Raw genomic sequence first — 16,074 nt, forward strand, 5'->3', positions numbered from 1 at the left:
GGAAGATCATTGGCAAGCCTTTGCGAAGTACAAGTCGTCGAAATAAGTATAGAGGTTGAGTGCGGTTAACAAAGCGAACTCAAAGAAGAACCTCTACCCCCACAAAGTCGGCAGTCATGGATACGCGAGGAAAGAACAGTAGTGGCAACAGCAGCTAGATCCAATGCGAGAGAGAGGTGTCATGTCTGAGACAGTGGGCTAGCATGATCGATCGATGCGCTTAATTGTTGGGAGGGGTGCTTCTTACTCATCTGATGGAATCTTATGCTTTACGACCTCCAAAGACCAGAATGTGACGCAAACTCTTGCAAAAAAGCTTGCGGAAGCCCACGAGTAGTCTGCACAAGACTCTTTCAAGCCAGACAGGGATAGGGACGAGCTCACCTTTGCCCTGGGAAACAATGAGCACGGTAGTCGCACATGAGGCGTTGGGGTGATGGGTTGGAAATATGAATTCCTAGGCAACATCGACTGTTACAAGGGTCGAAAGAGATCCCAAGCAGAGCAAGATACATAACGAGAGGCAGAACAAGCTAGGATGCTACAAATGCTTGAAAAAGTGCTACAACGTGAGAGGGAACATACAAACGAAAAGATAGCACAAGCGGTACAACAAGCCCTCATGCGTGAACGAGCCGCCATTATGAGCGATCAGGAATGGCCTGCAGCGTCTCCTAATGTTGTGTGCTCTAGCCCCGATGCTCGTCGGAGTAGCTATGCGTCCACAAGAGTTCTGAGAGCTAACCCCATCACTTATCTCGTGAACCTCATCACAGCATGGACACCGTTTAAACTGCATATTGGTGCTAGGAACATTACCATCGAGGTGGCTTCCAGTGTGGCTTATCTCCGCGGCTCCAATGAATATTTGCACGGACGTCCAATACCGGAGGGCTACATTGTGGAGGCAGTTAACCAGTACCATTATGTTGAGGTGGACTACCCTGTAGAAGAGGAGGCGAACACTATAAGAGAGAACGGGCACACATTCATCACGTGGGAGAATGCCTACATATTGTTTCCACTAGGGACAGCTACCGAGAATCTCTACTCTCCACTACGCCCTGGGCCATCGTTGCCTCGAATATCTCCCTCTCCTCAGCCATCTCCCAAAAGAAGTCCACCTCCTCAGCCATCGCCTCGAAGAAGTCCACCGCTCAAGAAGTCAGCACCATCAACAAGCCAGCCATCAGCTCGGAAAACAAGATCAGGTTCTGCAACATCCAAGCAGACGCATCATCTAAGAAGTCAGTGGCATCTAAGAAGTTGGCAGAACCTAAGGATGTCTATTCACTCACTGCTGAGGAAATCAAAAAGATTATGGACACCAGTGTCACGACTCATTTCCATCCTCCACCACCTCCACGAAAGCCTGTTGTGCCAGAAGATACAATAATTTTTTCCATGAATATGGCCAAATCTAAACATACGGGGGCAGCTTCAAGTAAACCACTGAGTGACTACGAACGTATTAGTAAGAAGCATGCCAAGAGCAAATCAGCTCCAATCATTTTGGATGCTCCAAGCATTAGGGACTTCCTGGCTGCTTCTGGACTATCAACAGAAGAACTAGTACGGCTTACTGTGGGAGCGGATATTGCAAAGTTGGATGTTACATGGCCATTTGAGTTGACCAAACCTTTGGTAAAATCAGATATAGAAAGAAACCCTGCAACTCAAATACGTCGATTACATCAGTGGTACTGAGCAATTCAGGCAGGGTTTGCAAGCATTCCTCGTAAGATACACAAATGAATATTTCCTTAGTGGGGACGGCTCCTTCTAGGTGTATTTCAAGGATTTGTTGAACTGTACAAGGAAGATGCCCTCGACGTGGCTATAGTCAAAGCATGGACTCTGTAAGTGACTTATGCATATAAATCATGTTATATGGTCGTGTACCTTGAAATTACATGGCTAACTTCTCTATTTCGTAGAATGGAGATCCGCGCATGTAGACAACAATTTGATCATAAAGTAGGATTCATTGATCCTGGGCTTGTGAACCAGGCGCTTGTAAGGGAGAGTCCAAACTTCACTGAGAACTACATATTGAAGTGTCTGCTTCACCACCAATACAAGAAATTCATACTCTTACTCTATAGCTATGAGTACATGCTTGCGCGCCAGGGCGTTCTGCTTTTATGGATAACTCGATTCTAGTACTAATTTGCTATGGTGATATAATATTCCTGCAGCTTCCATTGGATCCTCCTTGTCATCCACCTAGACTTGAGAAAGATTATTGTCTTGGACTCACAAAAGAGAGCTCAGACGACTTACCAAAACCTCATTGACATGCTAAACAGGTAAACTCAATCATTTCATTGTCTTGACGATTGCATCTAAGTTTAATTGTTATTCATATTCACGTACAGGATGTACACAATATACCATAAAAAGAGTCTTATTCTTTCCATTCAGGAAGGAGTATAATGTAAAAATCGACTTTCCGGTACGTACATAATTTTCATGTCTTGCATTTCCTTTTGAATAAAAAGGTTTAATTCGTTCCACTAATGAATCATTTCCTCTTGAAGTATATGAGGCAGCCACCCGGCAAGAATCTCTGTGTGTTTTATGTTCTAACTTTCATGCACGGATTTAGCCTGGACGGAGACGCTGTCAGGTTCAATGATCTTGAGGTATGAAATAACATATCGATGCCTTCTTTTCAATTTCTACACGTGTTCAAGGACTAATTCTTTATATTCTTCAAACAAAGCGCTCCAAACTATGCACAAAAGAGTTACAACCTGTAGAAATAAATGCCCTTCAAGAACAGATTATCAGATTCTTCATGGAACATGTTATCAACCCAAATGATGAGTTTCATGAACCGATCGTGCCATCAACCAATAACAAACCTTCATAGTACACCGTACCTTCTAGTATAGAGTATGCGACAAGGAAAAAGTCTACTAGAGGGTTAGGCAGCTTATATATCACCAAGTGACACCATTTTAATGAAAGACATTAATTACTATGTATTATTACTATAGGACATAAATTACTATGTATTAATGAAGGTGTATTTCGGAGTTGGTACCGTCGGATGACTCTTCGATAGAATAGCCTTCCAACGATGATGCGAAGGAGGAGCAAGAAGCAGTGGCCCATCAGTGAGCCAAAGAGGAGAAGGATGAGAGGCTGGCCCGTCAGTTGTGCGCTATGGAGGAGCAAGAAACAACGTTCCGTAAGCGTGTCTAGATGAAGAGGACTAGAGGGTGGCCCGTCAGTGCGTTGCAAAGGAGGCCGAATGCTCAAACCGTACTAGGGTTCAAGAGTCAGACTTCGATGTCTTTGACACGCCAGTGAGACTGGAGCTTAGGCGATGCTATGGTGAAGGAGCTTAGGCGACACTGTGGTGGATCAGATGTGGCCGGGTCCTCCGCTCTACTACCATTGCCCCCCCCCCTCGCGTCCCCACACATACACACGCCATTAGCCGTCCGTGAGGAGACGTGGTCCTCATCACAGGAGAGATAGAGGGATACTGGACTGGTTTAACTCAATCGGCTTTTCGGAGGGTGACCTGTGAGAACTATTATGTATATATGTGTGACATGAATTACTATATATTAATGAATGTGCATTTATTATTGATTTATATTACATATGTCTCATTGTATGTATGTATTGAGTGGGAGAGAGACGGAAAGATCGAGGAGAGAGAGGGAGGACAGAGAGTGAGGATAGGGTCAGAGTACAAGGGGGAAGCACAACATTGCCGGTTGAAGCTTTCAGTCAGCAATGACGCCTTGAGAATCACTGCCGGCTGAAACCACTAGCCGGCAATGATGGTCCCCGACTATCACTGCCTGTTACCCACTACCGACTCTAAAACCGGTAGTGAAGGGGGTTTGGAGCCAACAATAATGTATTGTTCTGTAGTAGTGCTACTACGAAATATGTCATAACTAATGCAATATAAGAAGTTTAGGGGTAATACCGACTTTTTACCATACTACACAAACAATAAACTCAATTTTTTTGAAGCCGTTAAGAATAGGTCAGCGAGCTTCTTAAGGTTTCTATGGATAGTTAAGTTTAAGTTGGCTTATGCATAAGCCTAAGCTATCTAGAAGGAGACCTATATATGCTTCTAATATATTTCAACATAATGTATCAAAACTTAGAGACAAAAAACCCAATTTTGTCCAAATTTGATTCACATACCACCTACTACATGAAGTTATGATATTCTTTCTTGTGTCGTCACCATCAGTCAGATCGACCGAGTCCTTCTCCCCCTTTTCCTTCCTCACTTGTGCCCGTGCCTTGGCTCCGCATCGCTCCACCTTGGTCCCCTCACCTCGGTCGTCTCCGCCACCTCTATCGCATCGGGTCCTCATCGATGGGATCTCCGGTGCATCGTCTCCTCTTCCCCCTTGGTCGCGGCCCTTAGCAATGGGCTCGGCCAATCGAGTGACCTAGGGTTTAAACCCTACTTTGGGCTGACACTGGTCGTGGCGCCTTTGCTACCGTTTGCTGACATCGATGAACTTGAGAGGATTTTTTCTACCTCTGCCTCCCCTCCTCTGCGTGGATTACCTCCTCTCCTCCTCGGTCGGGTTGGGTGGTGGTGCTTGGCCTTAGGGCCTTGCAGTCGCGCGTCGGTTTCTTCCTTAGCAGTTAGCTCATCAGATACAATAGCAAGCTATCATTCTTTTTTCATGTGCTTGATCTGATACAGTATGTGCTAAGTTTCATTCGTCTGTTATGATAGGTTATTCTGATCTCATATGGCAGGTTCCGTTGTGAATTATAGAATTATAGCAAAAATGCAGAATTTGAGGTGCTTTATATTCACCTAGCAATAGATCAAACTTGAATTTGGATTTGGTTAGGGTGCATAGGCCCAACAAGTAGTGCAACACTAGGACAACACATAAGAACCTTAGTAGCAAACTACCATGACAATTTTTCCCCACAAAAAATAAATTTAATATCATTGTGGGCACGTGTCCCACATATCAGATATTAAACTGATAAGAACAAATATTACACTTGATTGTAGCCAAAAGACCGAAAAAGGTATGAGTTGCCATGCTACCGTGCCCCTGGTTTTGTATGCGCCCTGCCAACTTTGACGCTTTGATCCGGCAATGTGGTACTGATCCTCCGTAACTAATGTTAATCGCAATATGAGGACATAAAGCTGTAAGCAAATAGGGCCATATTATCCTGTTGGGCTTGATGGTGCAGCCGGCCTATTAAGCTATCCAGAGCTTCGAGTTTTTTTATTTTTATATTTTTTAGATTAAAAATTTAAATAAATAGATTCCTCGTGATAAAAATTGTAAAACTAGACACCTCCAACCCCCTGAGAGGGCGGTTAGGCCTGCTAACCGCCCCCTCAGAGGGCGGCAAGGGGGCTAACCACCCTCTCAGGGGGTGGATAGGGCCTGGGAGGGCGGTTAGCAGCCTAGCCGCCCTCTGAGGGGGCGGTAATGACATTTTTTTCCCCAAAAATTGCAAAATTTTGTGTATTTCATCAAAAATTAAAATAGGGCATTAAGAAAATTTGGAATTCAAAATATTGAAGAGGAGTGAAAATGTTATACTGAGGAAGCGAGAATTTGGAGTAGGTTATGTAATAGTCAGAGAATAAAAAATCGGTAATTAGCACTCGCAGCATATTATGTGGGTATGCGGTGCGAACGACGACAAATATAGTATTAAACATAGGGTGAAAACATTACATAAGACTGTAACCACGATGACACGACGAGGAAACGAATGTGGCATGTACGGTTCGCACTAAGACCTACTTATTAGTGTGCCGCTCCTAATCATAACATGCCTTAGGGAGTGGAAGTATGTCGGGTTACATTAGATACTCTCTACTGAGTGCATCTAGGATATTTTCCCTTTCGGAGGGCATCGGGACCTGTAGCCTTAGCACGACGGGCTCTCTCCCGCTTCCTTGCCCTATCAGCCTCCTGAGCCTGAGCCACGGTATGGTCGTCCGCCGCCTTCCTCGTGCGCTCTTCTTCCTCCCGCTTTAGGCAAAGTTCCTCTTGCTATTGCTCGTACTCCCGACGTGCGTACGCTTCCCTTCTCCACCTCATGTTCATGTCGACCCACTGCTTATGTTCCTCATTTTGCTCATTATCGAGCCATTGAATAAAATCACATAGTGGTGGAGGGGACTGAACAAATAGAACAAGATGAGCGGTTAGTAAAACAGGGTGCGAAATCGGCAAAGATGTGGCTGGTATCTGTTGTTATACCGGTGGATACTTATATGTTCCATGTTGAGGCTTGTCATATTCGTAGTTTGCACATATGAAGAAGTGTAGCCTATAGGTGTATGAGATGTCCTGCGACTCGCGGAGCCTGCAAAGGTCACCACAGAAGCACATCGGTGGTTCGATACCTTGAGGGATGAAAATCCCCCAATGTTTCTTTGGTGGGTTTGGTGGAGCTGAGGAACATATTGCACTTGAGATATCTGAGAAATGAGTGGTGCATCAACGTATGGAGGTTCGGCTATTTTTGGTTGGGGAGGCAGGAGCATTGGATTCGCTCTTGAAGAAAGGAGTGAGTGCAATGGCTCAGATGGTGGCATGAGCATTGGATTCCATCTTGAAGAATGGGAAAGTTGTGTCATTGATGATGGACAGAGATTCCATGTTTATTGGTACCTGTGTTGTCATTTATTGTGTGGTAAAAACTGTTCGGTATTGTCACTTCTTGTCTAAAGCCTGCACAAGGAGACATGTGTTGTCATGTCATGGTTAAAGTTTAGTAGTGTGGTCACTTCGTGATTAAAGTTACACTCCCGACAGAGTAAGCGAGGTGTCACTTCTTGCATAAGTAGCTTTGTAAGATATACATTGGTGAGGACGATAGAATGTAGCGTGTGGTCATGTCGGATTAAGAAATACAACTAGGATGCCATCGTATTGGAATAAGAAATGCAGTTACGATATGCTAAGTGGACCATAAAGAGTACAAGTGTCTGAATACGTAGGAGTACATCGTGAATCGAATATGCATATGTAAGTTACAAAAACAAATCTAAAATTCTACTGCTGTCTCCCCCGCTACCATCGGCCGTGCCCCACATCGTGGTCCCGATGCCGCTGGTTGACCCTCACGTGGCCCCTGGAGTAGGTGAGGGGGTCGGGTGGACCAACCTGTCTGGTAGGCCTAGTAGAGAGCACCGGTGTCGAGGCCTCGTCCTACGTGGGCTGTGTCAGACTACAACGTGTCATAATACTCACCTAGACAACAGGTGCATCAACAGGTGCATTTTTAGGACAATACTTGTACGTGTGACCTGTTTCATTGCACTGACTGCATCGCTTGACCCTAGGACCCGCCTCGGATTCATCCATATCGTTGCGAATCCGCCGAGTTTGTCTGCAGCCAGGTGCATTCTTAATCTTTTCCAAATCAGGCACATAGATTCTTGAAGGCCCTGGATTACTTGTAAAAGTGTCAACAATGCCGTAACCATATAGCTCATGATTCCAGGTGTTCAGTATTTGATCTTTCATGAAGTACTTTGAAACATATTGCCTGGGAAGCATACTGTGCTCCGCACACGCAGCTATGACGTGTGTACAAGGTTTGTGGAGTAATTGTGGCTTCTGGCAACTACAAATGCATGTCCCACTCCTTAGTACACACTCTTGAGCATGCCGCTCATGTCTTCCACCCCTCCGACCCTTATCCCGGCATAGGACACTGAACCTGTGCTCCGCAGTCCCCTCTTGATTTGCGCGATGCATGTGAGCCCTCTTAGTGGCCTTCTCCATATACTCACATAGCATTCGTCCATAAAGCATACGATTGTCCTCCATTACATTTTTAGCAGCTGCATACCGATCAATAAAATACTTACAAGTCCCATGCAAAATGCCTTCTACAATTCCAAAAAGTGGGAGAGATCTCATTCCTCGCATGACCCAGTTATAAACCTCTGCAAGATTTGTTGTCATTACTCCATACCTTGCACCACCACTGTCGTACAACAGAGCCCATTTTTCATTTGGCTCATTACGTATCCACTGTGAGAAGCTCCTAATAGCTGATCCTGACCTCTTTACTATCTGCGGAGTATCTGTTGGAAGAGGTCCAAGAGCTATCGGTTCATCACCATTTGGTGCAGCCTCCGCTGTCTGTTTTAGAGTTAGCTCATCAAGTCTTACCCATAGGGCATTGAACTTCCTTTGCTAGTTTTGACTGCACAACTTTTTGAAAAGCTTCATCAACTCTTTGTTTTTAAACTGTCTGTAGAAGTTCGCACCCATATGGCGCATGCACCACCTGCTCTTTAGGTCGGGTCACTGTGCTTCTACACCCCGTCGAACACTACCATGTTGCATATCCAGCAAAGCCTGCAACAATCCTGCATGTCTATCATGAATCAGACACACATCTGGTCGGTCAAGAACAATAGCATGTTTGACCCACTCAAGGAACCAATACCAGCTGTCCCCATTCTCACTCTCCACGAAAGGAAACCCTAGTGGCGGGACTTGGTTGTTACCGTCGACCCCAATTGCAGACAATATCTGTCCTTTGTACTTCCCAGTCAGGAATGTTCCATCCAGGCATATGATGGGTCGACAATACCGAAATGCTTTGATTGTTGCAGCGAATGCAAAGAAAGCACGCTATAATACTCTTTTCCCGCTATACTCCGCATCAGTCGAGGGGTAATGCTTGATATCATAGTAGCTGCCTAGGTTCCTTCCACAAATTGTAGCTAATTGACGAGGTAGATTGTGATATGAATCTTCATATGTTCCGAACCTCATCTCAATAGCCTTTTGTTTCGCCCTCTATGCCTTCGCATAGTTTATTGTGTACCGGAACCTTTGCTCAATAGCACAGATTATTGATCGTGGCTCATACCTTAGGTTGTCCATAATCTCCCCGTACATAACATTTGCAATAAAGGTAGATGACAGGTTCTGGTAGGCGAACTCTATTTCCTTAATGTGACAATTATGTTCATTAACTATTGAGCATTGCCAGTAGTCTACCCATTTCCCTCTGAATGCGTACACCCGTCAAGGACACTGAGGCACCAAACACTTCACATCATACTCCCTTTTACTGGATTTAACAACCTTGAATTGCCTCCGAAGAGACAACGACTAGAATTTAACTGCATCAATAACTTCCTCCTTTGTAGGGTACATAGCACCCTGTGACACCTCGTTCTCATGGTATTGCCACGGTGTCCGATCAGCCTCGCTAACCACCAGCTTTGAAAATTCATGATCCCTCCACTAGAGCATTACCCTCCTCGTCAGATGAATCCCCATCGGCAAGGCCTTCCTCCAACTCTTGATTCTCCAACTCCATCTCTTCAATGATGCTAGGGATATGCTCCCCTTCATCGGCTACACCCATCGGTTGCAGCTCTGGAATATCTCCAACATCTTCCTTGGTCCCGACATTAACCTAGTCCGATTCATCTTCCACTGCCTCACTTGGTCCTGCTACTGCTTCCGTAGAGTTCACCTTAGTTTGATCTTTCAGGTACGCCTCAGCTAACAAAACCAGAGGCAGACCACGTTCACAAGATATATCTATATACTGCCTCCAAGTTGATGTGGCTTCGATGGGAACAAGCTCGCCAAAGCATCCATGACTAGCACGGCTGAGGACAACTTTCAGCTTCAGCTCATGTTGCTGCGGATCTAGTTGGAAAAACCGCATGAGCCATTTGCACACACCCACAATGGTCCTCTCATTAGCTTTACTAAGACCCTTCATGACATGACGAAATCCAGACAGATCTACACCGTTAGGACCGTACCTAATTTCACCCTCACCATAATATATCTGAAAAATTTATTTATCTGCCATCCCTGGAAACACCCGCAAACATAACTAATGTTAAGACCGACGAACTATATTTCTCATTATCGGAGAAATAATTTACCGACACCGATTCATACATAACAATAGGTTTTCAATAATAGTCCTACCCAAACTTACCTACAAATATTACTCTATGCAATCTACATTTCATAGCTATTCTACCGTGTGGAAATTAAACGCTACCATTTTCTAAACGCTACATCCTAGGTTCGCCTATTATCATACAGTGCTAGCTCCTAGGCCGCACAATACAACCCTACAATTATTATTCTATAAAATCTATATTTCCAAAACTAACATAGTAAAAATAATATTCTATATTTCACTGCTATCCTACCATGTTCTAAGTAAATTTGACATTTTTTTACTAAACATAGCATTTTCTAAACCCTGGGTCATACATGTCTAAAACCTATGTCATATACTACTACACTAATTAACAATAATAAAAAGAAAAAAAGGACTTACCGGAAAGTGGTCTTCAAATCTGCGGATCAAATGCAGCAGGGCTTCGCCAGGCTCTCTTCCTCCCCTCTCCTCTCCTCTCCCCTCCTCTCCTCCCTCTTCACAATTTTTTCTTTTTTCTGAATAAAATATGATTTTGGGCTAGTTTTAACCCTTTTGGATGGTGGAGAGGTGGAGGCCGATGGGTGCGGGCGGGCAGGCCCCTAACCGCCCCCTGAGAGGGCAGCAAGGAGCCATACCCGCCCTCTGAGGGGGCGGTAAGGAGTGGGCACGGTCGGGCACCCCTTGCCGCTCTCTGAGGGGGCGGTTAGGCCACCGCCCTCCCAGGAGGCGGTTAGTAGGCCTAACTGCTCTCTCAGAGGGTTGCAGCGTCTAGTTTTGCAATTTTTTTTACGAGAAATCTATTTATTTAAATTTTTAATCCAAAAAATATAAAAAAAAACTCCCAGAGCTTCAAGCACAGCCGAACGATGACGAGCCCAGATCAAGTGACTGTATCCCGTCAAAAAACAAAAACAAAAAAGATCGAGTGGCTGCCCTGTTTGGTCAAGTGGAAATTGACTTCCACGCATCGCCGCTCAATTGTAGCTACACCATATTAGATTAACTGCCTCAGTCATATTTGCAAAATTGTAGCAGTACGCCTGCATGTAATGCTAAAAAAATGGTTTGACAAAAATTCATAGGTGTGCTGATCATCCACGACACGCACGGTATCTCTTTACAACATGACTAGTACAATACCCGTACGTTACTACGATACAATACCTATACATTACAACGGATTATGTAAAGCAAGTGAATTTATACACACTGTTTAAATGATTTCCCAGTTGGTTTTACATCCTAGAAAAACATAACATAATAAAAATAACATAAAAAACTTGTGATATCTTTACAAGTTTCTTACGTTATATTTGGAATGGTGTGAATTGTTACAGAACATGAGTTGTAGCTTTCAACTTAGCTACTCTCATTATCTCATCCAGCAAACAAGAAATATTTATGAACAATAAAGCATAGCGGGGAGTTCGTGTACAAATGATTAATAACATCAGCACATGTTTCTTGTGTATACATAATGTACAATTCATCTCTAAAAAAAAACTTGTAAAATCCCCTAACGCAATTATGTGACAGGGCACCTAGAGCGAATCACGTATCAGCAGAAGTATGGCGTTGCATTAACATATCAGCAAGAAGTATGATACTGTGGCTCAATGATTGAACCGAACAACTGCTAATATGCCATATCTGTCAAAGAGAAATCTGCAAGGCTGCACTAGGGTAGATAGTCATTGAAAAATTATTAGCTATATCTAAATGCTCATAACTTCAGGCACCTATGTAAACTTCCTATTTTATTATTTTGTAATAGTGATGCATGGTGATTATTATTGTGATGTAGCCTCTTAAAGCTATATGAAATCCTTTAGCTGCCCTTTACAGAGGACCTAAATTTAGTTGTTCTTATTTCTTGGATTCAGATGTAAGGAAAATGATAATCACCATGCTTATTCAGATGTAAAGAAAGACACAAAAAAGTATACAAATGTACAAAGAAGTAAGCATCAATACTACTTCTCTTGTTCTCAACACCAGATCACTACAATAAAATAAATAGACCAGTTTTTACTTATAATATGTAAATTCTACAAATAACATAATGTTAAGTAGTGCCATGTATTCCCAATTACATAACTGTGCCCACTGATATAGTTGCTTGGCATGCAGTAGACAAAGAAATGGTGCATCCTTCACCCAAGAAAAAAAAATAGCGCATCCAGGTCTACATCTAAATCATGAAGAAGTTGGAACCTTTGAGGTGCAGATGGCTGAGCTTGGTATGGTTGGGTCCACTGTCCATCTGTGAACAATAGAACTTTGAACTTGTTTCAGATAATATCAAATATAGCAAGGAAGCATGAAACATATTATCATTACAATTGTCCAGTAAAATCACTAATACTGTTCGGCAAGAAATATGGGACGGATGATGCAAGGAAATTATAAATCAAATGTACTACACTGACATATATAATTTTGAGATATACAATACAAATAATCGTGATCCGATTTATAATCGTGACATGTTTGGGTTCAGGATACTGCACTCTAGGATACGAAGCTAGCTGCGTGCATGGAGAAACTTTAGGAGAAGAATCTGGTCTGTTAATTTAGTCGAGCACCTGGTGTGCACGAACTGGAATCTGGCTGCTTGCATCTGGAAGCTGATGCGCTCTGCGCCCTCCGGCCATTGCTGATCTCCAAAGTATGTACACCTCTCATTGCATCTTCAAGAGTGAACCCATGAAAAATATGAAATTGTAGGTTTTAGGCAAATATGCTAGCTTGAGGACGAAAGAATTAATGTTACTGTAACCACAGAAAGCTAACACTTTGGCAAGTTCTCTCTTGACAGAAAAAGGAGATGTTGTTTATCATAGCCATTGATCCTTTGTAGAGAATGGTGCGTTTGGTGGAGAAAAAAGGTTTCATGAATCCGGTACTTCCTACAAAGGCAAAGTTAAGGGTCTCTCTGTATGCCGACGACACAACCATCTTCGTCAACCTGGACAACCAAGAGCTAAAGATTTTAAATGACATCCTGAAAGCCTTTGGGAGATGCACCGGCCTCGTTACAAATCTAGCAAAGACTGAGCTCTTCCTAATTAATTGCAACAACATCAACATTGATGAACTACTCGTGGTCTTTCCTGGGCAAGTCAAATCCTTCCCGTGTAAGTACCTCGGGTTGCCGCTGCATACACGGAAATTAAGGAAAGTAGACTGTCAGCCGTTGATTGACAAGCTTGGCAGCCGACTTCCAGGTTGGAAAGGCAAATTGTTCTTGTTGGTCGGGAAGGACACTCTAGTCAAAATCGTCCTTTCGTCTCAACCGACATATCATCTCACAGTCTTCCCATTACAAAAATGGCTCGCCAAGCGGATTGACCGTTTTAGAAGAGCATTCCTCTGGAGAGGGGAACCTCCAGATAAGGTAACCGGGGCTCACTCTTTGGTCAATTGGAGCACAACGGCGAGGCCGAAAGAGCTCGAAGGTTTAGGAATTTTGGAATTGGAAAAGTTTGCAAGGGCTTTGAGAGTTAGATGGCTTTGGTATCAATGGACAGATGTGCACCGTCCATGGGCTCAACTCCAAGTGCCATGCGACAAAATTGATCGGGATCTGTTCATGGTGTCCACGGTGATCACCATTGGAAATAGCAAAAAGGCTAGGTTTTGGCATGACAATTGGCTTGATGGCTTGGCTCCTAAAGTAATAGGGCCTGACTTGTACAAGTTAGCAAAGAGAAAGCAAAGAGCAGTGAAGAAAGATTTGCAAGATGACAGTTGGATTAAAAGTCTACGCAACTTAACCACTCAGGAGGAAATTGTGCAATTCATTGATCTATGGAATGCGTTGCAACGAGTACAACTTGACCAAGCTTTGGAAGACCAGATCACATGGAGATGGACAACTGATGGGATTTACACAACAAAAGGCGCGTATGAAATCCAATTCATGGGAGCAATGAAAAGGATACAAACTCAGCATATTTGGAAGGCCAAGGCTGAACCCAAATGTAAAACTTTTGCATGGTTGGCATCGTTGGGGAAGATCTTGACTGCCGATAACCTAGAGAAAAGGGGCTGGATGTCTAATCAGAATGATCGCTCTTGCAAATTGTGCACTACATCTCATGAAAATACCACTCATCTTTTGAAAGACTGCCTTTTTACTCATTAGGTTGGCATCAACTAGTTCTTTGGTTTGGTTGGGACATTATGCCGAGCCTTCAGGAATTCTCCAACATTAGAACGTGGTGGCGGAAAGCTCGAAACAAGATTAGCAAGGAGAATCGAAGGGACTTCAACGGTGGAGTAATGTACTTTTGGTGGAATATTTAGAAAGAGAGGAATCACGACGTTTTTCAGGGTCAAAGTTTAGATGCAGCCTCAGTTGCTTGGAAAATAAAAGAGGATATCGACCAAAGACGTCATGTGTGGCACTCAGCTTAGGCGTTTTCTTCTCCTCTTGAGTGGTGCTAGTTGCATCGTTGTGGGGGAAATTGCTTTGTTGTTGTATTCGTCTATTTATGTAATAACACTCGTATATTGAGCTAGTTGAATCTCTTTTGTACTTTACTTTTTCTCGTACTCTTTAATATATTCGGCAGCTCTCTTGCCGTTCTTTAAAAAAAATATTAAAGTTTGAATAAATCTTCGCATAGTTATTCAGTCTGACAAAGTTCATGATAACAGCAGGTGGTTGAGCAGCAACTAATAGGAACATGAGGTAAAAATTACGGGTGTGAATATCCAGAGTAATGAAACTATTCATAGTAGCCATCAACGTAAATCTCAATAGCAGTTAATTGCTCAAAAAGGACAATGGTAACAAAATTGTGACTCAAAATTCCACATAAACACTACCCGTGCTCATTTTCCACCTAAAGTGGAAATACAAGTTATCTCATTTTCCGTATATCCATCGACCAGCAGAGATGCTATTATGCGAACTACATTACGGACAAGTAACATTTGAAGATACCATCTAGAGTTGATGAAGACTAAAAAACAAGAGCAAACCGTACCCTTACCCTCGTTGTCCTCGGGTGGTGACCCATCGCAACGTTGGGCGGCGCCCCACTGCATCCTGTAGCAGATATTGTGCTCGATGACGGGGTGCTGGCTCCAGTCCCCTGAGCCTGGGGTTGAGGTGGAGTATCCTAGGTGGGTCCTCGGCGTCGAAGGCGCGTGGCCCCTGCAGCTCGACCATGAACTGCGAGACGAGCACGGTGCTGTCCCACTGGTGCATCCGCGCGAGCTGCGGCATGTACTCCTGCACGGTCCTGGGCGTGCCGACGACGGTGATGAAGGAGCCGGCCACGAGGCCGCAGGGCAGGAAGATGACCTGCCCGCCCCGTGCGCGCATGAACTCTAGAAGATCATAGGCTTGCCGTGCATACTTTGGTGACTAATTGACCATAGGTTTGCCGTGTTAGTAGGTCTGGTACATGATTGTAGTAATCAAAGTGTTCGTCTGTTAACATGCATGCATACTTGTGTTGACCGGGATATACTTGTATAAATTGTGTAGTAAATTGGTACTGGTAGTTGCAATTGTGCATATGTGATACATCAAATGATCTAATCTCTTATTTGCTGATGAGTAATGCTGGAAAATTGGATTGTAGCTGGACCCAAAAAGCTTCATTCCTTTATGGACAAGTATGACAGAACATAACTATTTTCTGTTATCTTAATCACCTTACTGCAACTGAACATAATTATTAGTTTTAATTATTACTGTTTTTATAAAAAAATAAAATATATCTGTATATTGGGTTTTTGAAAAATACCATATCACCGTATTCATATCGGTCTGATACCGATACCTATATCCGTATCGGTACTGTTTAGTCACAGAAAAGTGGAGTTAAAACTAATCTTCTCGGCTTTACGAACAAGCTGATCAGGACGTCAAGGTCTTCTCAGTATAAGACAAGATTTGACAAATGGCACAATTCCAGCCACCAGAAGTCCAAAACTAAAATGACAAACAAGACAAAACAGTACCAGAATGGCGACTCTTTGTCACATCCGCTTTGGATAACATATATAGGGCCACGAAAAATCAAAAACAACTAAAAAAGATATAATTTTTACATGAGAAACGATTTATATTTTTTAAGATAAATCTATACGTATGATTTTTATGTTCTCAAACTAAATATTTTGAAAGCTATTGACGGC

General features: G+C 43.3%; 1 protein-coding gene and 1 non-coding gene across 2 annotated transcripts; both read right to left on the reverse strand.

The window, feature by feature from the left end:
• Positions 1-4,846: 4,846 nt before the first annotated feature.
• Positions 4,847-5,041, reverse strand: LOC133891492 (U2 spliceosomal RNA). The gene has a single exon (XR_009904231.1). It is a non-coding gene; the product is annotated as a U2 spliceosomal RNA (small nuclear RNA).
• Positions 5,042-12,114: 7,073 nt separating this feature from the next.
• On the reverse strand, positions 12,115-15,382 carry LOC133884018 (hydroxyproline O-galactosyltransferase GALT2-like). Its single transcript, XM_062323427.1, has 3 exons — positions 14,919-15,382; positions 12,504-12,608; positions 12,115-12,181 (listed from the first exon to the last, which is right to left on the reverse strand). The coding sequence occupies exons 1-3, from the start codon at positions 15,251-15,253 to the stop codon at positions 12,115-12,117; spliced, it is 507 nt and encodes a 168-aa protein (XP_062179411.1). The 5' UTR covers positions 15,254-15,382.
• Between the last annotated feature and the right edge of the window lie 692 nt (positions 15,383-16,074).

This window comes from Phragmites australis, chromosome 1 (assembly GCF_958298935.1).
Source record: "Phragmites australis chromosome 1, lpPhrAust1.1, whole genome shotgun sequence".
Lineage (NCBI taxonomy): Eukaryota > Viridiplantae > Streptophyta > Magnoliopsida > Poales > Poaceae > Phragmites > Phragmites australis.

What these genes read in the sequence shown, in the direction of transcription:
- LOC133884018 (XM_062323427.1), bottom strand. Translation starts at nt 15,253, where the DNA reads ATGCGCGCACGGGGCGGGCAGGTCATCTTCCTGCCCTGCGGCCTCGTG. An exon ending in ACCACCCGAGGACAACGAGG is followed by an intron (nt 12,609 to 14,918) that starts GTAAGGGTACGG and finishes TCACTCTTGAAG; the next exon opens with ATGCAATGAGAGGTGTACAT. An exon ending in TTCCAGTTCGTGCACACCAG is followed by an intron (nt 12,182 to 12,503) that starts GTGCTCGACTAA and finishes TATTGTTCACAG; the next exon opens with ATGGACAGTGGACCCAACCA.